We start from the raw sequence: 25,740 nt of genomic DNA on the forward strand, positions 1-25,740 counted from the left end.
AGGAAAAGAATATATTTTGATATCAACTGTCTACAGTACTCCATCAAATGCATCTAAAAAGGCTTTTCTCCACTTGTTGAAGAGTACTCCATCCTGTACAAATGGTGCCACCAACCTTTTCAATGAGTTGTTCAGATAAGTCACTACTTCCAGTTGCTCTGACTTTTGGTTTTTGCCCAACCCAAAAGGTGCCACCAAGATGAATTATTTGATTGAGTTAGTAGCCAGGTATATCATTATTTCTGTTAAGCATAGTAGAATTCATCACTGATGATGAACATCTGTAAAAAAGTTTGTCTCACTAAAGTGCTTGTGGGGATAACCTATATCAATGCTCTGTCCATCAGTGTTTTAACACAACAGAAATTTGGGTTATAAGATGAAAAAGATCAATAGACAAAGAGTTAGAAGCATGTTGGTATCTCTTTGACTCAGTGAAAAGGAGAAAAAAAAAATCCCACCTCTCCCTTGAAAGGGTGGAGTTATAATTACTCATTAGTAGCTTCGGGATGTAATTATAATCTACAGCCTTTCCTATTGTGGGGAGCAAAACAAAACTGATGAATAGTTAAATACTTATATATAATTTCACCACTATCTCAAAGGATTCTTTCAGTTGCATTGGAGTGGATCATCCAAAGAATTTCACCTACAACTATTTCCATAAGCCAGATGGGCTCCGGTATATTAAGTCAACGATCAAACATCTTCATATCAATGATGAACCTTTCACTTAGATGAACCTGTAACAGATTCAGGGTTGGCATTTGTCTTCGTCCCCTTCTGAAAAATTGGTCCTTGTTTCCTTTCTCTTCGACCACACTTTTAGAGTGAAATGAACACAGAAGCCTCAAATAGTAAGAACTGGTCCTTATATTGTTGCTGTGGATAAGGGCAGTTGGCAATGTTTTTACCTACAATGCTTAAGAAATAAGTAGTAGGAATTATAATAACAGCTTCTCTGTCAGATTGGAATTGTTAAAGAGCATTATATCAGTCTTTTGTGGAACGAGTGTATAGTTTCACAAAGCCAACTGCATATCTGCAGAATCAAGGAAGTGAATTAAAGAAGGAAGTCAAAATATGAAAAATAAGCAAATAACTGGAGTAGACTGAGATGAAAACCACATCGATGAGCAAGTATAATATCGATTAGGAACTCACAGAAACTAACCAAATGGAGTATATCTTTGAAATTTACCCGATAATTAATGTGACCAAAGCTATTGTCCACATCAGATATTGACAGCAGTTGTACTTTGGTTTCACACGTTTCATGTCATATCCCGGGGGTATGTATTTGTGGTTTACCCATCCAAACTGAGGACGAACGAGAAGAATAAATCCAAGAAGAAACCCTGAAGCAAACCCTCCAATATGGGCGGACATATCCACTCCAGGAATGTAACCAACAGCCATATTGATGGCAACGATGACCAATAGACTTGAAAGTGCTGCACACTATGTAAAGCAAATCTTTTATACAAAAGCTATATTTTTTAGAACTATGGATTTTAAAAGGTAAAAGAGTAATTGGGGCCCAAAAAAAAAAAATAACAAACAGCCTGCTTGACATATGGTTCTTAACTTTTAAAAGGCACAAGTTTTCCTGCAAAAACTATGATTCAACCATGAAAAAGATAAAATGAGAGGGCACCTTATTCGAATAGATCGTCCAATTCATGATTAGCTCAGAAAGCATGGCTCCTAACAATCCAAAAAGTGCACCTGATGCACCGACTGAGACATTGGATTGAAGACGAATGGAAGATGATATGCTCCCACCAAGGCCAGAAAGCATATACAGGAGTCCTATTTTCACTGCAAAGGCAAACAGTGACAATATCAGTTAAATTCCAGGAAATTAAATCTAAGAGGTTGCATCCAGCTATTTCGTTCTTACAAAAGCCAAATTCCTGTTCAAGGCGGACTCCTATAAACAGAAGGCTGACCATATTAGCAAGCAAATGGATGAGTCCACCGTGAAGCCACATGCAAGAGAAAAGGCGCCATCCTTGACCTTCGTTCACAACTAATTTTGGCTGAAGGCCTCCCACTAGCATTAGCCTGCAAAACTTAGAATAGTAAAAAGTAACTCCTATATGCGGTTCCTTCAAGATGAAAACTGAAGAACACTATTGAACTAATGCTTTTGAGTATTCTAAGTCCCTCCGGAACTATTTCTGTATAATTCATAATATATATATTATAAATAAAGATTGTTCATTTTTTTTATTTTGGGGGAGGGATGTGAAGAGGCAAGTAAGAAGATGCAAGCAGCATAGGAAAGAAGGGAAATAATGCCATCCAAAATATACTAATCGTCTTGAAAACACTAATATCTATTCGTAAACCATTCATTTCCAACTTTATCCATTAAGGGAATCATAACTTCTATTATTTATACAACATCCACCTCCACCATTTACCAACAAACTTGGAGGCTATGAGGAACTTTATCAATGTATGTAAGGCCTGAACCTTGTTATATTGAACATGAATGCCGCTCACTGTTCACACCGAATGCCAGGCCAATACTACAATGAGAGTGCTATAAAACTAACTTCCTACCACCTGCAAATTAAAATTTAAGGGAAAATAATGGACTCGACGGCTCGAGCCAAGGAAATAGCAGCTGCTTGCTTAAATACATCTGTACTTGAAAAAAACCAATGGTCAGGAAAGACCTCAAGCATCATGGCAAAAAAAGAGTTTTGCCATAAACCCAAAAGGTTGAATTCTTTAAATAACCTTAGGAATTGCAGAACATTTACGGAGCTGCAGTATAACTTCTCAGCATTATAAACTGAGTACACAATTACCTTCTATAAGCCTGTTTGTGCATAAAAAATGGTGATTTAATCTAACAATTAGAACAATGAAGCACATTTGTTTAGCACTTCCGTCATTTCACCTATTTAACCTGATCAACCCCCCCCCCCCCCCCCGAACCCCACTCATTGAAAGACAAAGATTGACAACTGTGTATTATGGCAGAGCAAGTCATCTCTTCAATAAATTCAATTTACAGAGAACACCTTGGTTTGCTGGATGGAGTTTAAACCCTGTTTCCATACATCTTTCTCAGTTTAAGCCATAATCCCACCGCATACATTCAAGCATAAGAAACTACATTCCCATGAAAACTAAACCTACTTAAATCAGGAAAACAGGTAGAATAGCCCTGGTACATGAAATTTCCCCCCGAGTTCATGCACACACTTTGCATAACAATTTCAGAGAAACTAACACAGATACCAAATAGGTCCCAAATACTAGTTTACCATCGGTGCACATCCAAATATGTAAGAATTCTGTAAGGGCATTTCCTCCATAATCTTCGCAATAGCAAGAACCACAAAGGCATAAATAATTTAAAAACAAGAGCTAAATTCCAGCCCCATTCCCCACCATTTATAATAATAGAAATAGCAGCAGAACCAGCAACAAGCGGAATTATTAACGGTGATATAGATTAACAAATAGAATTTCAAATGGAGACACTAACAAATTCTATCTCATCTGTAATCTAGTGATGTGCATGTGCATCATTGGGGAACCCAATTGAAGAATAGAAAGGCTTCTTACGTCTGGGCGGAAGGGCCAAACATGCGGTTCTCACTGAGCGGCTGGAAAGAGAACCTGCCGAGGGAAGCAGAGAAGAGGCAATGACCGCTGTCGATGGTGGCGGGGCAGTTGTTCACGTACATCGTGTACACAAACAACCCAGAGTCTAGCATGAAGATGAAGGGCACGAACCAAGAGATCCAGGGCTTGTGAGGTGCTGGACATATGTAACGCGACGGTGGGACTGAGGGTCTATGATGCTGGTTGTGGACCGGCGACTCGATATCTGAATGGTAAGGGATTTTGCCGCCCATCGTCAGACGTTAGAGACAAAGACGACGACGATGAGGATATAGCGAGAGAGAGATAGAAAAAAGGTGCAACTACACCTACTCTTAACGCCGGCGCGTGCCGCTGTTACCTTGAACCGGCGAGAAGATGAAAGGCGGAGCCGCGGAGTTTAGACGGTGGCATTGTTTCGGTGGTTGGGTCTTTTGGCGCTTAGGCAACGGGCGATAACGAGTAAAGCGTGTCCGCGAGCTATGGTCTGTTTCTATTTTCCCGCTAAGGGACATGTGATTGTACCAAATTAACCTCAGGTATTGTTCTTCATCACGGAATAACTAGTTTCACTATGATTGCTCCCAATCCATTCGAATGGGAAAACGATTTAAGTCGAGAATTACGTTAAATTAGGATCTCTATGGCAATCATTCTGGTTCAAAAAATTGGTTTTGAGTTGAAATCGGATTTTTTTTGTTTCTGAATTTTTGAAGCAATTCTGTGCCAACAAATATTGTACGGTAAACCTGGTAAAAAATTGTTTCTGTTATTGCAGAGAAACATAAACATGTATGATGGAGCAAAGTTGACAGATGATAGTTCAATAAAACCAAACATATATTGTGTTCTGTTGGGCTTGACTGATGTTTGAGTTATTCTCAAGCTAAGCAATAGAGCTGGAAATCGTTACCTAATATGGCAAAGTCCAGAGCTATAAATCTAAGGCCAGAAACAGAGAGACAATAGAGCTTGATTAACTGAGTGAGTTATTGCGTAAGAAGCTTGATTAACAGGGGCGATTCCGCCTTGAAACCAGAACGAGTTGGAGAGAGAAAAAGAAACAGGGATACCTCTGAAATGGAGACCATTGGAGCTACAGAGAAGACTGCCACCGCTGAAGGAAGCCTAAGGACGATGAGAATGGAGAAGGAGGTCGAAGGTGAAACACACCTCGGTAATGAAGACTGCAAAGCTACTGAGGAGATAGCCACCGCTGAGACCTTCAGAGAGAATGGATTCTTCAGACGTTCTTGCCCTAGGTTGAGAATAGAGAAAGGAGGTCGAAGGTGAAGTGGTCGAGAATGACTAGGGTTATGTTTTATGTTTTGATGGTGAATTCCATCAAATGCCCCTCGTAACTTAAGCGCAAGTTGTTTCACTACGATTTCGTAGAACTACTTCTGAGAAGTGAGAAACGTGATTTTGGTGTTTCTCAAAACCCTGACATAATCTATTATATCACTCGGTCCCTTTCAAAAAATCACAGAAACGGACCAGACAATACATACATAATCTGTTTCAATTCTGCCCCCATGATCAATTTTTGGGAAAGTTACCATACAGATCCTAGTGTTCACAACGCATACTACCCCATGGAGAATGGCTCATCTGCACATGTACGTGCAAGTGAACATACATCTGAGAGGTAATCACATGTTCCTTTTGTTTTCATAAATACTCTTTCTCCTCCCCTTGTAATGGCAAAAATCGGACAGGTGGTTGGTCATCTCTCACATGTACGTGCACCTGCATCGTATGTTCTTTATGTTAGGAACCGAAGCCCCCAACATATGTTTTTCTTTGTTTTCGTGTACTTACAACGTGCAGTCAATGTCTTCCTCCACCACCTCTTAAATGACCAGTGAAAGGTCCATGGAATAATGGATTACTTTCAATACTACTAAACTTTTAAATGCTCGCTGAAACTTAAATGTCAGTATGAACATTGGGGTTTACTTATTCACAAAATTTCAATCTCATTTAATTTGTTGTACATCAATAAATGAGTACAACTAGGTAAGTTTCATAGATAGAGCTTGTGGTTCAAGGATTAAGGGTGAAGACCTATTGTTGTTGGCCCATCTACAAGACTCAACCAAACAAAATTCAGCATCAATGGTTTATCCTAAGATGTGTCACATTTAAATATGGTTATAGGTACATTTTATGAGAGAGGGTTCTTTGAGCTGGTGACGTAGAGGAGTGCACCAATGAGGTGCAATGGAGTAGTTTTGCACATGGAAGGACAAAGAGGTCATTTTATGTGAGGATTATTTATGAAAATTCTTTATGTTAGAGATATAAAAGGGTTTTCATAAATAAATTGAGATTGACTTATCATCAGGTCATTATAAAAAATAGCTATTGTCATACACATTTTTCAAGTACACATGTAAAATGACATTATTAACTCTGATTGGAAAAGATTGTGTTATACTAAAAAGGCAAAAAAATAAGATTATAAATTATTTGACACCCTCATTGTAGGAAAACTAGGTCTTATGACGACTGGGCTCAACCCAACCTCCTCAAAATTTGGCAAGTCAATCCTGATCAAGAATGAGTCATGTTTTTTAACACATTTTAAATACAATAAATCAATTATTAAAATCAGGAAAAAAAAATAAGTGAAGTTACAGGGCTGCAGGCCGATAGAAGGAAAAGTGGTGAGGAAATATATGCATACCTTAGAATTAGTAATAAGTATGGCTTTGAATAAAATTGATTGACGAAAAATTATCATGTAGCTGACCCCATTTATTTAGAATAAAGTTGTGTTCAGTTATAACCAAGACATTATGGGGAATACTCCCATATCGATTAAGTTTAGGACCTTGAGTATCTTCGTTTATTAGTTGGGTCTTGCACCTAATAGTTTGAGTTGTTGGGTTGTACCGACAGTTTAAATGTGTGATTTGAATTGGAAATTACAATCACGATTGTGCTAAAATAGGTTGTTTGTTTAACTATAACAAAGATCTTTTCTTTTTTGCCCCCCGTACAATGATGTGCCATTGTGATAGAGAATCTAATTATATTGTGTCATTGTGTGACAACATGTGGTCCAACCTCTTGCTCGTTTCCTTTTCATTCTCATTTTTTCTTGTTTGAATGCCAGCTTTTACAACAGGGACTTTGTCTTCTGTAAAAAAAAAAAAAAAACGAATAAGAGAGAATTGTCTAAGAACACTTATTTATTGTTAATGACTATACAGTGGAGAAACGATGTATCCAAGATGATTACAGTGGCTGAGACGTATCTATAGACATTGTCCTAAAGGATAGTACTTGTCCCCTTTGATGTGATCGGGTAGATATACAAACACTGGCTCTAAGATATAACAGCTGATGACTTCCTGCATCCAACTCACACTAGTCTGATGTGCCCCTTCGAATATTTCGGAGTTGGGTTTCAAACCAACAATATGCAATGCAAATGGTACAAAAAACCTTTTGAAATAGATAAATGAAAGAATCTGTGTGTGTGAGAGAGAGAGAGAGGAACCACAAATGGCATGTTTAGGCTGTCCATATCACCTCTATTTATAGAGGATAATGCACCCCTACAATGTGCTCCACAGCCTCTAAGGTGGTGGGAAAGTGGTAGGAATGTGTCCCTTTGGTCCAACAGTTAGGCTTGAAAGATTCCAAGCTAGCCACTAAGAACACACTTGTTTAAATTGATATGTCTCTTAAAAGAGACATGTCCATTTACTACAGATATATAGCACATGGGTCACAGTCCAAGCCCATCATACACTCTGCCAAATATTCAGCCGAAAAATAAATAAGATTAGACTCACAACCGGTCTAACAAAAAACAAAAAAGAATCTTTGGTCTTGACTGCCACACCACGGCGCGACCAGTTGGCCAGCTCGACTCTCCTTGGCGTGGGTGTGTAAAGCACCCGGACACATGGGAGAATGGACAATTTCCTTCAAGAAACTCATCCTCCTCTATTCCACACAACTATATATATCCAAGCAAATGTTTCCTCTCACTTTCCATGTAGGACTAAAGCTCAAGGCTATCGTTACACTACTTGTCGAGTAGGTCTTTGGTTCAAATCACTCAAATCACATACACAACAAAACAAAAAAAAAACAAAATTTTATTTTGAAATTTACTATTTTAAAACATTTAAATACATCTTCTTCAAAAGCAAAGACGATGACTAAGGTGAATTTCACCTCAGCCATTCTTTGCATCATATCCTCGATTACCCCACCCCTCCCCGCTACTACCTCATCCCTTCTACATGAAACCAAACACATTACATTGACAATGCAGATCGTCTACAACCAAACACATTACATTTAAATACATCTTCTTCTTTTTCTTTGTCAACTCGAGCCAGTCTACCTTGACTAACTTGGATTGACTCGGGCTAAGATAGGGCTTGGTTGGGCCAGGTCTCACCTATGCATGAAATAAATTATTTTTCATGAGTGTGGTCTATTCCAACGCTCCCGTGAGTCTATCTCTCTCATTCCCATATGAAAAGACCCTTCTACCCCCGTTCACATCGTCTATGGTTCCCTGATTGGTGCGGTTTCCTAATGCCTCTCACAAGAGGGGTGGGATCCACCAAGGACACCTGACCTCACACTCTACCCAGGTGGGATCCACCCTTCTCTTGTGAGAGGCACTAGGGAACCGCACATGAAAAAAATTCCTCTACCCCCTTGTTTTGAGGAGGAAAGAAAGAGACACATGGGAGAGTTGGTGTAAACCACACTCCTGAACAGAAAACTGTTTTCCTTTTCATATTTATTTAAAGACAAAGTTTTCGTGTATGGCTATGTACCATGCACGACCCTATCTCCTTCTCGCAATGGGGGTCGAGATGATGAAAAACCCCATATTTGGTGTATTGTAACCTGTCCCTGCCTAATGCGGTCGTGCATGAAAACTCTGCCCTTATTTAAAAACCTTTTTTTTTGCCATTTTATTTTAAGTTTATTTCAAGGATTTGGAACAAAACCGGAGGCACGAGGAACTTCTAGAGCTATAAAAATAGGACCCACAATATATTGAAATACCTCGACCATAATAACCTAACTCACTATTGAGAGGACAAAATGAGGTGTATACACTTTCAATCAATCTATTGTTCTTCAGGTTTATTTCATATGCAAAAATTAGAAACCCGAACTCGTTTAAGATTGTTCATTCAAGTTTGTAGTGATAATGATAGATCATTATCGTCTCCTGTTCCTTGCTTGGTACAATAGTTCAGTTCTTCTTATAGGGGGCGGGAAATGACGACCTAAGTACCTAATCCCCGCCCGAACACACTCCCTCGAGGGAGGTTAAAATGTCATTTCGTCTTCCTATGAGAGGAACTGGACCACTGTACCGAGTAAGTAACAGGACAGGAAAAAAAATCGATAATGGCACCCTAAAAAAAAAAAAAAGAAGCTTGTAATGATAAAACGGAACTGACTCACGTTGGAAATATTTTTAATCTTAACAAGAATAAGCTTAAAAACAATCTCAAATATAATATTTAAAATGAGGTAGCTAAATGTATTTTCTTGAAATGTTGGATATGCTTTACGGTTAATTAATCTTTGTTTGCAAATTGCAACGGGTCTTTTACCGATAAACCCTAAGTAAGCCCGCGTAGGGTTTAAAAAAACACTTCAGGGCGAGGAGGATCGATCTATAGTTCTATCTGTATCTCTATCGGTCTCTTTTTCAGTACACCGAAGTTGTGGGCGTTTGGCGCCATTTTTGTTTGCTCTTTAGGTTTCCAAGTTGCAGAAGAAGAGACAGAAGGATTAACAGAAATGGTCGCTCCAAAGCTGCTTCTATCGACCATTGAGTCTGCACTCCTCGGCCCATCGCCTCCAACCCCTAGCCAGAGGATCGAGCTCATGCATGCTATTCGAAACTCTGTATCCTCTTTCCAGTCACTCCTCTCTTTTCCGGTTAGTGTTTGATTTTCTCCTTTTAAATTTACAATCAGTTCCGCTAATCCATCCAGCTCGCTTAATCTGTTTATGTGTTTGATTTACAGCCTCCAAATGCGTCGGATCGTTCACAAGTTCAGTCGAAAGAAGTCAGACTTCCTGATTCGCAACCAATCACGCTTGATGACCAAGACGTTCAGATTGTAAGTTTCCGTGATATTTCCTTTGTTTTAATGACCTTTTGGATTTAAGTGTATCTCAAACTTGGTAAACCTCCCCCCCCCCCAAAAAAAAATAAAATGGTTACCTATTTATTTATTTTTCATGAATTCTAAATAATTTATATTATTGAGAAAAAAAGTGTGGCGGGAAATGTGGGTGGACGCCACGATTGAGATGCCTGCCTGGGGTCCTGAACTGTTAGATTATGGGAACTTAGGTCACAGTAATGACATCTAGAATAATGAAGTAGGGGAGAATTGAACTGTGCTGGCCAATTCCATTCCGGCTGTGTATAACGAGTCCCATATTAAATCCATACCTGGACTTGTATTGTAATGCATCACATGTTTCCCAAGTCTTGAGGTAGAAAAAAAGATCTGGTCATTTATAATTTGTTTGCACAACTCAGTGGGAATGTGCTTTTTTGGCGAAGAGCCCCTTGTATTTTTTATTTATTATTCTTTGTTTTTGGGGGTGGGGGGAAGAGGTGAACAGGGACTTAAAAATTGGATTGGATTGGCTGAGACTGATCCCAACTGAATCAGTAGGGTCAGAGATCTACAGGCCAATTTTACGGTTTTCCAGGCCAATTCCGGATTGCCTAGGACCAATCTGGATTCCGATTCCAGGATTTTTGAACCCCGGGGTGAGGGGTGTGAACTATAAACTTTGAATATCTTAAGTATAGTGATCTGGTTTGAAGACTTAGAAGAAGTCTCACAAATTATAATTCTTCATGGACAATGCATCTTTTCAGATTTGCAATTTCTGGTTCGAACTGAATTTTCATGGTCATTTCATATTGTCCATTTACATCTTGACCTGATTACTACTCTGTTTAAGGACCATTATCACAGTGTCATCATATTTTATTGTCATGCCATTTGTTTGTATCCATTGACCAGACAAAAAGGAATTAAGGAGAGCAAAAAAAAAAAAAAAAAAAAACCCCATTGGAGAACCGCATATCAATTCTGTTGAAACTAAGCTCCTGGTAAAAAGTCGGGAGTATCATTGTCCGATCTTGCACCCAAAGGATTGAGACGTTCAATATGGAATTCAAAGCTATACTCTCTAAGTGAGTGAGAAATTAATAAGCTCATGAAGCATGATACCATACAATAAGTGTGCTTCGTTGTACTTTTCCTTTTGCTTTCTCTATGTCGTTCTTCTTTATTCTTTTTAATAACCGTTTTATCTTGTTGCTGTTTTGGGAGTACAGCAAACTACAACAACAAAAATGTTTTTGTAGTTTTGTGATGTAGATATACAAAAAGAGGCAAGAGATTTCATTGACAGCTTTAAGGCATAAAAGCCTAATTGCTTCCGTGGGTTCTTGAATACCAACTACAGAAGAGGCTTCCCCCTTTTGGTCTGTTGTGAAGATTGTCTTTTCCTCTTTGTCACTAGCTTGCCATGTGGTAAACATAGGTAGTTCCTTGTGATAGAGTTCCCAAGCTGATATTCCGGTCCAATTTCAGCTCAGAATAAGTAGGGGAAGCATCTTAAAAGCGACTTCAAACATCAAAGTGACATAAAATTAAGCAAATATTGATGCAGGCAGAGACTGAAAATTTGTTCAATTGTGCTTAATTAGACTAAATTTAACTTTTTATGTCCCCAATGGGTTATGTGGGTGATTAGCTAGTCATTCTTGGGTTTTCTATTGTAATGTGCCAATTCTACAAGCCCAAGTATGAGGGGTTTGTGTGCTATACGAGATTAGGTGTTAGTTTCTAGTCTCTCTAATGTAATTCTAGATTGGTAGGAGACCAACTAGAACCAATAACCAGGATCTGCTTTGGATTGGGAGAATCAGCTAGGTCAAATTATGTGAAATTGTGAAATTAGGGTTAGGGTTTGATGGGACCTAGGGTTAGATGTTAGGGTTAAGTTAGGAGAGTGTGGATTATATGGGAGAGAAGAGATGCTCAAAAGTTATAGTTAAATCAGATGACTAAATCTTAAATTATTGAGGAAATCCTAGTAGAAATAGGATTGAGGGGTAAGGGGGTAATATCAGACAATATGCTGGGTGGATGGTAATGAAATTTGGATTGAGTCTCTCTTAGGGTTTGAGGAGGATTCAATAAAAATTTCAGCAGGTTCTAATGGTTAGATTTGACTGGGCAGAATTCTCGCGAAAATCACCTTGCATATGACCTTCTAGAAGAGAAGAAGAATAATTGCAGAATTTCAAGATAGAAATGACCATTTCGATGCACAAATAGTGGAATTTCGCCCTGAAACTTTAGGAAGTGCCTATTTAAGCATGATTACACATGCTTATATCATTAAATTGAAAAAAACCCAAATAGTTTGGCTTTGGACCCTATGTTTCTAGTGTATGGCTTAGCCTACTGTATCCTTTCACTTTTATAACTTATTCTACACATAATTTAGGCTAAGAACACACAACAGATGCAGTTCGGAAGAACAAGAAGGCCATCAACAAACTGGGCCATTGGATTGGACCAAGAAGGGACCCATATGTTTTATTTTGAGTGTCCAACGGGTTATATTGGGTTTTCTATTGTAACAGTCAATTCTGTGAACCAAAGTATTAGGGATTTAAGGCCTATACAAGATTAGTGTTAGAGTAAGACAGTGAGTTATATTCTTTATTTTAGTAGTGTTTCTAGAAGGGTTGGATAGATTTGCTACAATCCAACAATAGTTTCTATTTTGTTAAATACTAGAAGAGTGTCTATTTTGTGGAGAACTTAGGTTGTAAGGGATTCCTCCTTCCATGCATGGGGATTTTCTAATTTGCTTATTTCATTCAAGTTATAAGTAAAGAGTAAGGGATCACAGTACCCTGAACAATTTGAGCAATTTGTTAAGCTTACACTTGCTGATTTCTGTGAGATTCAAAACTCCTTTGCTGTGAGATGCAGTGAAGCTCTTGGTGGGATGCCAAGTTGGACTGGTGAGATGCTACTCAAGTTTTAGACTTTTAGGTGGGAAGCTGATGCAGATTCATCATCAAATAGGGCTTGTTTCATTGGGAATAAGTCTAGGGTTGGGTTACATACATGTTGGGCCTTTGATCCCAAGGGTTTTCTATGTAATAGGCCACTTTAATGAGCCTAAACTAGGGGTATATAGGTTGCATATGGGATTAGCCCAATACTTAGTCTTATTTTTGTGTTTTTAATTGAACCGGTTTAAATTGGTTGTATCCAATTGGTTCAATTGGTCTAATTTAAGTGAAGTGATCCTATTGGCTAAGAGGTTCTTATATCCTATTGGCTAGTAGGGAATCTTCTTTTATTTTAAGTAGTTTAACTTGTTTTTAAGTCATTAGGACTCTATTTTGAGTCTATTTCAGTTTCCTAGTCAGTTTAAGTTAGCTAATAGGTTAAGGATTGGGTTAGGCCATTCCTTTTTAGTGTCTAAGTCTAATTTTGAGTCTTTTATATAAGGTTCCAAGGGGGCCATGTATTGAACACGAATTTGATTAATAAAAACTCAGCTTTATGTTTGCTGCCTTTGCTCTATCGTGAGTGTGGCAGTGTGCCTTGTGAGTAATATCAAGGTTGCCTTGTGAGTAATATCAAGGTGAGGGATTGGTGGACTCCGATCGACTCCTTGCATCTTGTAGATCGGGAGGTCCTTCTTCTAGTTCTTCAAAGTTGCTGCCATTGAAGACCTGCAACAAGTAAGAAATTCTGCAACTATTCTTCTTCCTTCTAGAAGGTCACATACAAGGTGATTTTCGTGAGAATTCTGCCCAGCCAAATCTAACCGTTAGAACCTGCTAAAAATTTGATCAAGTCTTCCTCAAACCCTAAGAGAGACTCGATTCAAATTTCAGCACCATCCACCCAGCCGATTGTCTGAAATTACAGTTTTACCCCTCTCTCCTACTTCTACTAGGAAACCTCCATAATTTTGAATCTGTCCATCAATTCCAAGCCAAACTTCTAGCCTATATCCCCCACACCTCTCCCTACACTCGACCTTAAACCTAGCCCTTAGTCTCTACTACAACCCCTCCATTCCTCCACTCCATTAAAACCAAAAATCTGCAACTCAATTCTGTCCAGAATTGCAGAATTTTAAAATCTTCCCAAATCCTATTATTTTTATACCATATTGACCCCCAAGACCTGCCCATTAAAGTCATATAAGACCCATTCCCAAATTCCCATCCTAAACCCTAGAATTAACCTAAAACCTAGTGCTGTCCATTCGAACCAGCAGCCCCTTTTGTTTGGCTCCTAGTAGGTCTCCTACCTATCTAGGACTACATTAGAAGCCTAGTTCATATCCTTCTTCTTCTATCTTCTACATCTTTTTCTCTTTTCTTCTTCAAGTCTTCAACTATTACAATTCTGTTCTAACATTTTCTATTTTCTATATTCACTACTATTTTGTCTCATTAGCGACTAATTTCATTCCCCAGTTTCTAGTTTGATTTCACTTGTTATTCCACACATTAGTTGCTGTTTTCCCTACTGTTACTAATTCAGAAATTCAATTTTTAGCAATTTACTAATTTGGTAATCTCTTGGTATACTCGAATTTGACCGTTGTTTGGACACCAAATCTTGCTGAAGCATTCTTCACCTCTCCTAGGGTACTCGACCAGAATTCTGACCACATCAGACTTGTCTTTTCTCTCTGTTTAATTAAATCTTATTTGCTGGTTTTAGTTCCTACTTCCTACGATTCTGGATTTACATGAGCTTTTCTAACCCTAATCCTTAGGTGATTAGAATACTCTGTTAACAAAGCTGGGATTGAGAGAATGGCTAGAATAATCGATGTGATTATTCAGCCCTCATATTTATAACTTGTAAGAAATAACAGAATTACATAAATAACCCTATATAGCCGACCATATTAGCTATAGGGAAAAAATAACAGAAAAATACCAAAAATAACTTTATAGAATCGGTTAACACATCTCAACACTCCCCCTCAAGTTGGAGCATAGATATCACACATACCCAACTTGACTAGGCTAGGATAAAACAACTTCCCACTCAACCCTTTGGTGAAGACACCAGCTAGTTGATCTCCAGACTTCACAAAAGGGATACAAATCTGCCCACTCTCTAACTTCTCCTTGATGAAGTGTCTGTCAATCTCCACATGCTTGGTACGGTCATGCTGTATTGGATTGTGGGCAATGCTAATCGCTGCTTTGTTGTCGTAGTACAACATCATTGGAAGATGAACAGAACCACGGATATCTAGGAGTAAACTCTGAAGCCACAATAACTCACATATGCCCTGGGCCATGGCACGGAATTCAGCTTCAGCACTAGATCTTGCCACAACATTTTGTTTTTTACTCCGCCATGTTACCAGATTTCCTCCAACAAAGGTACAATAGCCAGAGGTTGACTTCCTGTCTAGATTACCACCCCAATCAGCATCTGTATAAGCCTCAATGCGAAGATGGTCATGAGGAGACAAAAGGATCCCTTTTCTTGGAGCTGATTTCAAGTATTGGAGAATACGGAGAATAGCAGCCATATGAGTGGAATAGGGATCATGCATGAACTGACTTACTAGGCTCACAGCAATGGCAATATCTGGTCTGGTGTAGGAGAGGTAAATCAGTTTTCCCACCAATCGTTGATATCTGCCCTTATAAACAGGCTCACCATCCTTCTCTTGTAGACTGGTATTAGCTTCCAAAGGAGTATCACAAGGGTGACAGCCAAGCAAACCAGTTTCTGATAGTAAATCTAGAACATACTTTCTTTGGGAGAGAAAGATGCCCTTTGGAGACCGGGCAACTTCAATCCCAAGAAAATATCTTAGCTGTCCTAGATCTTTTATGTCAAATTCCCATCCCAAGAAAGCCTTCAGGTGAGAAACTTCATCTGCATCATTACCAGTCACAACTATGTCATCAACATAAATTATAAGAAGAGTGACTTTTTCTCCCTTTCGCTTGACAAACAGAGTGTGATCAGCATTACTCTGTTTGTATCCATAGGAGACGATGGCCTTATGAAACCTACCAAACCATGCTCGTGGTGATTGCTTCAATCCATATAGTGCCCGCTTTAGTCTGCAAACTTTCCCATGATTCTTGTCAGAGGAAAAACCTGGAGGAACTTCCATATAAACCTTCTCTTCCAGCTCTTCATGTAGGAATGCATTTTTTACATCCAATTGCTGTAGATCCCAACCAAGATTGACAGCACAAGACAGTAAAACTCTGATAGTGTTCAACTTTGCAACAGGGGCAAATGTTTCCTGGTAGTCGATCCCATAAGTCTGAGTGAAGCCTTTGGCCACAAGCCTGGCTTTATATCTATCCACTATTCCATCTGGCTTCTGCTTGACAACAAATACCCACTTGAACCTGATTGGTCTCTTACCCGAAGTAAGAACAACTAGCTCCCATGTCTCATTTTTAAGTAAGGCTGTCATTTCTTCCATCATGGCTGCTTTCCATTTTGGTTCTGCAATCGCTTTTTGCTAATTCTGAGGAATAGAAACAGAGGAAAGAGAAGAAACAAATGCACGATAGGAAGGAGATAAAGCATCATAGGAAACAACATTGGATATGGGGTGTTGGGTGCATGACCTAACACCTTTACGGACAGCGATAGGTAAATCAAGAGAAGGATCCTTACCAGGTGATGTAGCAAGGTCTGAATCTGGATCAGGTGCAGACGATTGTAGAGGTGGTATGGTGCTGGTGGCAGTCTCAACTTGTCCTGTACGCTCCCGGGTATATACTTTATCAACAGGGATTTGATTGACTGGTCTACGCCCCCCCTGATGAGGAACCACTGTAGGAGCTGAAGTTACAGAGGGTTCCCCCTGAATAGGAGTCGGAAGAATAGCAGACACGTCTTCAAAACCCTGATCCTGCTCCCCCTGAAGAGGTGTCTGGGAATAGTATGGCAAGAATTCACGGAAGACAATATCCATGGAGACAAATGTACAGTGAGTAGGAGGATGATAACACTTGTATCCTTTCTGGGTTGCAGAATAGCCCAGAAAAATACACCGAATGCTCCGGGGATCAAATTTCCCATAAGGATGATGATTGCGGACATAGCAGACACAACCAAAATTTTTGGGAGGAACCACAAAGGATGACGAACTTTGAAGGAGAGCAACAGGGGAACGACCATCAAGGACACGGGTAGGTACACGGTTTATGAGGTAAGCAGGAGTAAGAATGGCATCACTCCAGTATTGGGAAGGGACCTGCTGTGTAAACATAAAGGCCCGGGCTACCTCAAGGAGATGTCGATTTTTCCTTTCAGCAACCCCATTCTGAGCAGGTGTGTCAACACAGCTGGTCTGATGGACAATACCATGGGCAGCCAAAAATGTTGGAACTGACCCTCCATGTATTCTTTGCCATTATCACTACGTAAAATGCGCAATGTGGCATTGAATTGGGTCTGAACCATACGGTGAAACAACTGAAAACAGCGGAAGACCTCACTTTTATGGCTCATCAGGTAAACCCAAGTGGTACGAGTATAATAGTCTACAAAGGAGACAAATCATCTATGACCAGAAATGGAATTACAACGGGCAGGGCCCCACACATCAGAATGAACCAAAGCAAATGGAAACTCACTTTTTTTATTTAATGAAGAATAACTGGAACGAGTCTGTTTGGCCAAGACACAAGCCTCACATAAAAACTCATTCTTATGACAATTTTTGAGTAAGTCTGGAAACAAAAAAGCTAAGGTACTAATGGATGGGTGACTAAGTTGACAGTGCCAGAGATGAAGTTCAGGTGACGAGGTGGACTGTAAATGATGAGCTGTAGAGGAAGCAGAATGCAAAGGAGAAGGCTGACCCGTGTCAAGGATGTAGAGACCACCTTGCATCTTACCAGCCCCAATCGTGTGCCCCGTTTCCAGATCCTGGATAACACAATGAGAAGGGAAAAAAGTCAGTTTGCAGTTCAAATCTCTAGTAAGACTACTAATAGAGATAAGGTTGGTTGAAAATGAAGGAACATGCAAAATAGATTTTAAGGAAAGGGTAGGAGAGCTGCGTATGGAACCCTTCCCATTAATAGGAGAAAGGGAACCATTAGCTACTCGAACACTGTCTTGGCCAGAAGATGGAGAATAAAGATGAAACACATGGGAGGAGCCAGTCATATGGTCTATAGCACCGGAATCAATAATCTAAGGAGTGGATACAGTTGATGCACACAAACTATTGACTGGAATACCTGAGACAAAGTGAGAACCAGGATTGACAGCAGGTGCAGGTGGCATAATAGGAGCAGCAGAAGAGGCCTGAAGCATGCGATGGAAAGCTAGGAGCTCATCCTGAGTAAGCCCAATGTCAGATGAAGGGGCAACAGCGGCAGCAGTAGCAGAATCAGCAATATGAGCCTTGGGTTTGGACTTCCCATGGCCTCTCTTTTCTTCAAAATCAGCAGGCTTCCCATGGAGCTTCCAGCATTGAGCTTTAGTATGATAGAGCTTGTGGCAGTGCTCACACTTGACTGGGCCTTTATGGGCAGTAGTACCACCATCAGTAGTGGTAGACGAAGAAACATTGGAAGCAACTTTCAAGGCAGATCGATCAATAGTAGAGGAATGCAACATGGCAGCCCTACGAGATTCCTCATTATGAACCATGGCAAAGGCCTGCTCCAGAGTGGGAAACGGGGACTGACCAAGCACCTGAACCCGAATAGGATCAAACTCCATATTTAGGCCTGCCAAAAAATCATAAACACGTATTTTGTAGACGTGTTTGCGATAGGCAGCCAGATCTGTAGCAGTAGAGGGCTGATAGTCAGAGTAGTGGTCCAATTGCTGCCATAGGTTTTTGAGGGCAGCATAGTACTTCGATACAGAGAGTTCCTGTTGGGCAGTCCCATTGGCCTTTTTTCAAATCTCATAGACCTGTGCATCATTCCCAGTGCGACCATAAGTCTCCTTAGCACCATTCCATATAGCCTGGGCTGTTTCCAGAAGGAGAAAATTATCGGATATATCCCCTTGCATAGAGTGAATCAGGTAGGACATCACCATCGCATCATTAGACAACCACTTGTTGAGTGGAGCACCTTCTTCTTCAGGTTTTGGAGCGGTCCCGAGAAGATGGCCAGTAAGGCCACGGCCAGCTATAGTTAGATAGGTAGACCGAGACCACTTCAGGTAGTTGGAGCCATCAAGCTTGATGGGGGCAGCAAGAGGCAGTAAATCAGTCCGGGGCTGCCCATCAATGCCAGAAGAGGCTGAAGAAGAATCAGAACCAGTCATGGTAGCAGGGAACCACAGTCTTCCATAAGCAGCAACCTTCCACAAAAAGCCCAAAAAAAATCCCTGGAATCGATATAGAGAGAAATCGATTGCAAGAGAAAGGGGCTGTAATGAAGCCAAAAATCTCAGATTTGAGGCAGGGAATGATGTGGAATGAGAGCAGCAAGGGTGCCAATCAGAGGCAGCAATAACCAGCAGCCCAAACCCCAATACCGATTAATGTCAGGGTTTTGAAAAAAACCCTGAGAAGAGAGATCGATAAGGGGGAGGGGTCTTCAAACAAGTTGATGAAGAGAATGGAGGCCGAGAGCACTAGCTGAAGAAGATTCTCCAAGGGAAGAAGCAGCCGAAATACTTGTTGAGGCCTGATCTTCAAAAAAAAAGCAGAATCTTCAAATCGCAGGCAGTCCTGCAGCTTCCATCGATCTAAAAAATTGGTGGTAGAATGGGAGGTAGTTGGGGCAGCAGCTAGATCATTGTGATCACCCCCCTAGTGCTGCCCTAATGGGAGAAGAAGAACCAAAAGAAGAAGAGGAGAGAAGCTCGAGAGAGAGGGTGGGAAGGGATGAAGTTCGAATGTGGGTTTTGAAAAAAATCGATCAGAGTTTATTTGGCTCTGATACCATGTTTACAAAGCTGGAATTGAGAGAATGGCTAGAATAATCGATGTGATTATTCAGCCCTCATATTTATAACTTGTAAGAAATAACAGAATTACATAAATAGCCCCATATAGCCGACCATATTAGCTATAGGGAAAAAATAACAGAAAAATACCAAAAATACCCTTATAGAATCGGGTAACACATCTCAACATACTCTATAAACAATATTCAATCAAAACAATTAAAATAATCATTAAGAATGAAGAACCATAAAATTAGCAAACATTTCACAATTATCAAGGTGTGAAACCATTTCCTACTACAATCATACATAAATCCACAATTTATTGTCAAGAATTATCATCAAAGACAATAATTACAAATTGGCCACCGTTTTCTAAATTTTTATTTGACACTTGTGAGTGCTGGGATTCAGGCTCTGAAGTTGAGTGATGATCTACATCTTAATGAAGTAGACAGTGTTCGGTTGCTTATATCTGCCAACCAAGAGGTAATTTATGTTTTCTTTCTTTATTTAATTCATCGTTTTCTTATCTCTATTTGGTTTTTAGATATCAATTTATTTTTTCTCCAACAGTGGGGTTTATTAGGGAGAGAGCCATTGGAAGTTTTGCGACTTGCAGCAGGACTTTGGTACACAGAGAGAAGAGATTTGATAACAGCACTCTACACTCTTTTACGGGTAATTTTTCATCCTTAAGCTCTCTCCTTTCCTTCTAATTTGGAATAAATGCTTATTTTTCTTGGGGTCATTTGCAGGCTGTTGTCCTTGACCAGGGACTTGAAGCTGATCTTGTTGCTGACATTCAGCAATATCTGGAAGATCTCATAAATGCTGGGCTCAGACAGCGTTTAGTTTCTCTAATAAAGGTCTGAACTTTTGGTATGCTGTCTTTAGTTGGAATACTTGATTGTTCTACTGATGCAGTTGCATTAGGCATTAATTGACCTTTGGGTAGTTATGTTATAGGTTGAGCCTTTTTATTTTTTATTTTTTTACATGAGTTTCATTATAGTGAGGCTAATTTGTAAGCCCATAAACTGGGAATAAACTTAGTACACGGATTAATAGTTAAATGTTTGAGTTAGATTAGAATACTTAATAGCTAGATAGGGTTTTGTTATAAGTTTATTTCCTTATTGATTGTGTGAATAGTGATTACAAGTCTTTTATGAGTCAATCTAGGAATTTTTAAGAAAAAGGGCCCAGCGCACGAGGTTCCCACTATTGCAGGGTCTGGGGAGGGGCAAATGTACACAGCCTTACCCCCGCTTTTGCGGAAAGGCTGTTTCCTTGATTCAAACCTGCGACCACCAGGTTGCAATAGAGTAACCATACTGTTGCGCCAAGGCTCGCCCTCTCAATTAAGGAATTTTAGGTCTTTATAAATGTAAAGCACCACCCATCAATTAGAGATTTAAGTAAAGAATATGAGTTTTTTTTTTTAAAGAGTTTTGGTATTGTTGAGCCGTGCATACGATACTAGTATCCAAAACCTGATTTCTTCTGTTCTCATCTCTTCCACACATTTTGTCTGTTCTTCCAATCAGGAATATCGATCTCATCTCTTTTTCCCTCCACTTCTATCGATCTGATTTCTTCTCTTAACTAAGCAGTTACTCCCTTTATCTCAGATCTGATCACAGATTTGATCATTGGGTCTGCTTGCATCTGATCACAGATTTGTCCATTGGTTGGCCAGGGACAAATGCTTTTACAGGTGATTTTTGCTGAGATGTGAGAGCAACCACGAGTGTTGAAGAACATAGTGAGACGTGATTTTTTCATGATATTCAAATAATTTTTCAATATAATGGTGTGCTTGATGGGCATCTGCCCCTGTTTTACATATCTTCTATTTTTTCTCTTACAAAATTAGAGTTGTTTGAAAAAGAAAATAGCGCAGATCTGACACTTTTTCTGTGCTGATGTTAAATACTATGTTTTTTTTTTTTTAAAACTATGAGAAGTATTTAGAATAGTGGCTATCCAAATCACTGTTTTGTGGCCTTAACCGTCTGCTTTCTCTTTACATGTGTACCACTTCGCTGCTATGTTGAAGTTAACTATGCCTTGTCCATGCTGTTGGCACATGCTTTTTTCCTTTGCTTTGTCTAGGATCATTTCTTAAATTCTCTGTTGTCAAAGTCGTATCTCACTCGATCAACCCATGCCTTTTATGGTCTTCCCTTTACATTTTGAAGCATTCAATGACAAAGTGTTCCTTTCTCAGTAAGGCAGCTATTTATACTTTCTGGATAGTGAGCCCTCTTCATCAACTTCTCCGCAACCTCATACCTAATTTGGTTTAATAAAAATTGATAGATTTATTTCTGATTTACTGTTTTCTAATCTTACCACTCATCCATGGGGACATCCATATCCTAGCAATTGTCATTTTTTGAATTTATTTTTCTTCACTTCGCAACATTGTGTTCCATAATGCATGATTGGCCTTATAGTCTTCTTATTAAAATTTACCTTCAGTTGGCTTGTTCTCATTGATACATAACACTCTAGAAGCACATCTCCACTGCATTCAACATGTTGTAATTACATGGGCAACATACTCTCATTGATCCCTTTCATTCAATCACAAGAGGTAAAAAAGAGTTCTTCTTTGGAGGTTGTTGTGCTCCTATTTTTGAGCATTGGAATTCTTTTCTAATAATTCATTCTATCAAAATATATATTATCAAATCTTTAAAAAGGGAAAAAGCTTCTACATAATTCAGATCATGCATTCTTATATGCCCCAAAACCAAAATCTTTGGATTTTTCAGCTTCAAATAGATCATTAGTTTTAGGGAGAGGGTTCTCTGAGCAAGCAGGGTACTGTCCATCCTCTCACATATACATTGTTTATTCTTTATTCGAGGAAAGAGAAAACAATAAAAAATTAGGATGCGAGGAGGCGCAGTGTACGCCTTAGGCTCAGAGAGCCTTTTCCCTTTGTTTTATTAACCTTTATTCATGGTTCACCTTTTTTTTTCCCCCTAAACAATTCCTCTACTGGTTAATTTCTTCTTCTAATCAGTATTCATTCTTTAATTGGTTATCACTTATAATTGTGCATATTATCTGTGGTTTAGGAGCTCAATCGGGAAGAACCGGCTGGTTTGGGTGGGCCTCATGTGGAGCGCTATGTTCTGGATTCTAAAGGTGCTCTTGTGGAACGGCGGGCTGTAGTTTGGCGGGAGAGGCTTATCCTCGGCCATTGCCTTGTTCTATCTGTCTTAGTTGTGCGGATAAGTAAGCAAATAACCATTCTCCTTCCGCTGCTTTGGATATTTGGACTTTGGAGGTCTGCAACTGTCATTCTATATTTTTGTCAATGAATATGAAATAGTGGTCAGGACTCAGAAGAGAGTACTGCATAGTCATTTTTGTCAGAATTCGGAATCTATTAGCATGTTTTTGGTATTAATTTGTAGCTTGAAATGCTACAAGTTATTGAAGCATGATATTCTTGGTTTATGGATGTCTTCATATTGTTGTAAAGGGTTTTTCAAATGAAAGAGTCAATTTTATCTCAATTTCCATTTGTTCCTGGACATAGAAATTTTTGTTTTGTATCAATCAGTAGTTTGAAATCCTATAGATTGTTGCAAGTTCCATAATCATGTTGATGAGTTTTTTTCTGTGGATGTGGAAAATTTCTGAAAATGGGCACTTTTATCTCAATTGTATGAGAAATTGTGGTTGGCTGGGGTGGTGATTTTTCCTGTAATGTTGTCATTTTTAAGTGTCTTCTGAATTCTGATTATGGCAGGGTGTAAGCCTCATATGATTGATGCAACTAACTTATTTTCTGCTTCTTAGCACCAATATCTGTCATATTTGGTTAGGAGCGGATTAGACTTCTACACAACTTGATGCTAACTTATTTTCTGCTTCTTAGCACTAATATTTGTTATATTTGGTGAGGAGCGGGTTAGACTTCTACGCACTGTTGGTTGTGTTATTTACTGGCGAGAAGGGACCATGGTCCATCATTTTTCTCATTCAATGTGAAGTTCGTGTAACCTGATAAAGGAAGAAGTTTATTTGCTTGGTTTCCTTCTTTGTTTGCTTGAAATAAGTGCTTAAGGTCTGTCCTTCCCTATTTTACCCAAAGTAAGTGCATCTGTTAAAAAAGAATGTGTGTTGCATCGTGAAATTTGATTATTGGTTTCATGCATGATAAACCAAAGGAAATGTCTATGAGAGGATGGGTTACAAAAACACAAGAATTTTTTGGCAGCTGTTCTTTTGTGCACTTGTGAAATCATGGTGTTTTGACCAAATCTTGCAAAATAACTGCATGTGACTCTATAGGCATGCAATATTTCAGTTTTGTACCGCTGAAACTATATACTCATTTGATTTAAATTCCAAATCTCTGTCGAAATGGGTCATTGTTTCAAACCTATTTCGACATATTTTGACTGAAATCTGCAAATTCGACTCCAAACCCTTGTTTTTGAGTTTTTTGGCCATTCCACTTGCAAATCATGGTGGAGCGTGTTGGAGGCCTCTACAACACATCTACAACGAAGATTTGGTGCATTTGAGCGAGAGTTCTTGAAGATTCAAAGTTTGAAGTATAATATTTTTCCCTAAAGTTAATTTTTGCAAAAAATAGGGTAAATATGTAGTGGTTGGGCTTCAATTGTTTATATGTTAAATATCACTGGTCAATCTACGGCTTCATGAGTCAGATTTATTTTTTTTGTTTTTAAATTATTTTAAAAGAAGTTTTCTTTAAAAATGTATTTTCTTGCAACATAATTTTGAAAAAAAAAAGGGTTAATACTTAGTGGTTGACTGTTCACTTATGGAGTTATAGTTGTTATACTTGTACACTTGTATGTTTATGGTGTTCTTGTAGTTGTAAGTTGTAGCATTTTGACATTTAATAATATTAAATGATTTTTCTCCATTTATAAATTACAATTGGTTAATTTAGTTGTTTTCATTTATTGTTGTATGTTATAGTACTAAAGTATGTGTAACATACATACGCTATATTTGAGAAATGTACAGCCAAGATATGTCGTACACTGTCAAACTAGGTTACGAAACCAAATTAACATTTTGAGGTGTTTGTTAACAATCTAAAGGTTCCATTGTGTTTAGAGATGCTTAATTTGGGTCTTCATTAAGTTTCGATCCAAAATATGGCCATTTGACCAACAAAATGGTCAAAGGAATCAACCACCAAAATATGTAGAGTTTCGACCGAAATTCGGTGGTTTTGCAAAATGTTTCAGTTTCGACTTTGGCAGTGTCAATGGAGTTGGAGAAGCCCTCGACCCTAACCCATGTTACTCCCCCTCTTTCCTCCTTATACTATTTACCTTAATATAAAATTATAAAGTTTCTTCTTTTCTTGTGGTCAGTCCATCCTTTGAAGATTCCATACACTAACCACCTAATGTGCCACGTGGAAGGATGATTTGGCAAATCTAATCATTGAATAGGAAGGGCATGCTCTAGATTGGCCACATGTCAATTTTCATAGTAAAGCTCAATCATTAACCCCCCCATGTATTTTCGTCTTTCCCTTGTATTTTAAGCCATCAATGTAATGAATCTTCAAAGATTTATATTGCCACATGGCCAACTCTTAGTGAGTTCAAATTTGACAGGATCAGGTATATGGGACCTACTTGTACACAAAATTTGGGCCCCAACTGATATGCCACGTGGTGGATGATAGATATGACCACCCAACATCCCCTATGGTTGGACCTAATTACTGCTTGTTTATGGTGAATTATGCTTCAAAATAGTAGTTTGCATATATCAATGCGTATCAGTGTGTATCTTTAGTGGATCTTGTGTTTCTCTGGTACGTCACCGAGACGTATCTTAGAACCAACTTTCTAATAAACTAACCAATATAGATACTTGATATCTTGCTTCCTAGTTGATAAGATGATCCTTGTGGTCTTTTCCAGGGTCCCGAAGAGAGAAGACCTAGAGTGAGGAGAAAATGGATGATTCCAAGGACAAGATGAACATCTAAAGTCTGAACCTTAATAAATGAACTAGGTGGCTTGTTCTCTGGCTTTAGGTCAACTTAAGATTGGATCTTGAACCTGTTAAGTACAAAATAACTTGGCAGTTACCTCTGAAA

General features: G+C 39.0%; 2 protein-coding genes across 5 annotated transcripts in view; one reads left to right on the forward strand and one right to left on the reverse strand.

The window, feature by feature from the left end:
* Nucleotides 1–561: 561 nt before the first annotated feature.
* On the reverse strand, nucleotides 562–3,896 carry LOC122650387 (RHOMBOID-like protein 5). The gene is made up of 5 exons (XM_043843805.1): nucleotides 3,589–3,896; nucleotides 1,904–2,067; nucleotides 1,658–1,821; nucleotides 1,202–1,461; nucleotides 562–1,042 (listed from the first exon to the last, which is right to left on the reverse strand). The coding sequence occupies exons 1-5, from the start codon at nucleotides 3,879–3,881 to the stop codon at nucleotides 994–996; spliced, it is 930 nt and encodes a 309-aa protein (XP_043699740.1). The 5' UTR covers nucleotides 3,882–3,896; the 3' UTR covers nucleotides 562–993.
* A 5,397-nt stretch (nucleotides 3,897–9,293) lies between these two features.
* LOC122649970 (nuclear pore complex protein NUP205) overlaps nucleotides 9,294–25,740 on the forward strand; it is a 124,214-nt gene continuing 107,767 nt past the window's right edge. For all 4 annotated transcript variants that reach the window (XM_043843239.1, XM_043843237.1, XM_043843238.1 and 1 more), the window contains exons 1-6: nucleotides 9,294–9,564; nucleotides 9,654–9,749; nucleotides 20,034–20,108; nucleotides 20,196–20,300; nucleotides 20,378–20,488; nucleotides 22,712–22,871. In XM_043843239.1, the coding sequence (XP_043699174.1) occupies nucleotides 9,424–9,564; nucleotides 9,654–9,749; nucleotides 20,034–20,108; nucleotides 20,196–20,300; nucleotides 20,378–20,488; nucleotides 22,712–22,871 (688 nt within the window). In that variant the 5' untranslated portion in view covers nucleotides 9,294–9,423. The remainder of the gene's footprint in view (nucleotides 9,565–9,653; nucleotides 9,750–20,033; nucleotides 20,109–20,195; nucleotides 20,301–20,377; nucleotides 20,489–22,711; nucleotides 22,872–25,740) is intronic.

The sequence above is a fragment of the Telopea speciosissima genome, chromosome 2, assembly GCF_018873765.1.
Source record: "Telopea speciosissima isolate NSW1024214 ecotype Mountain lineage chromosome 2, Tspe_v1, whole genome shotgun sequence".
NCBI lineage: Eukaryota > Viridiplantae > Streptophyta > Magnoliopsida > Proteales > Proteaceae > Telopea > Telopea speciosissima.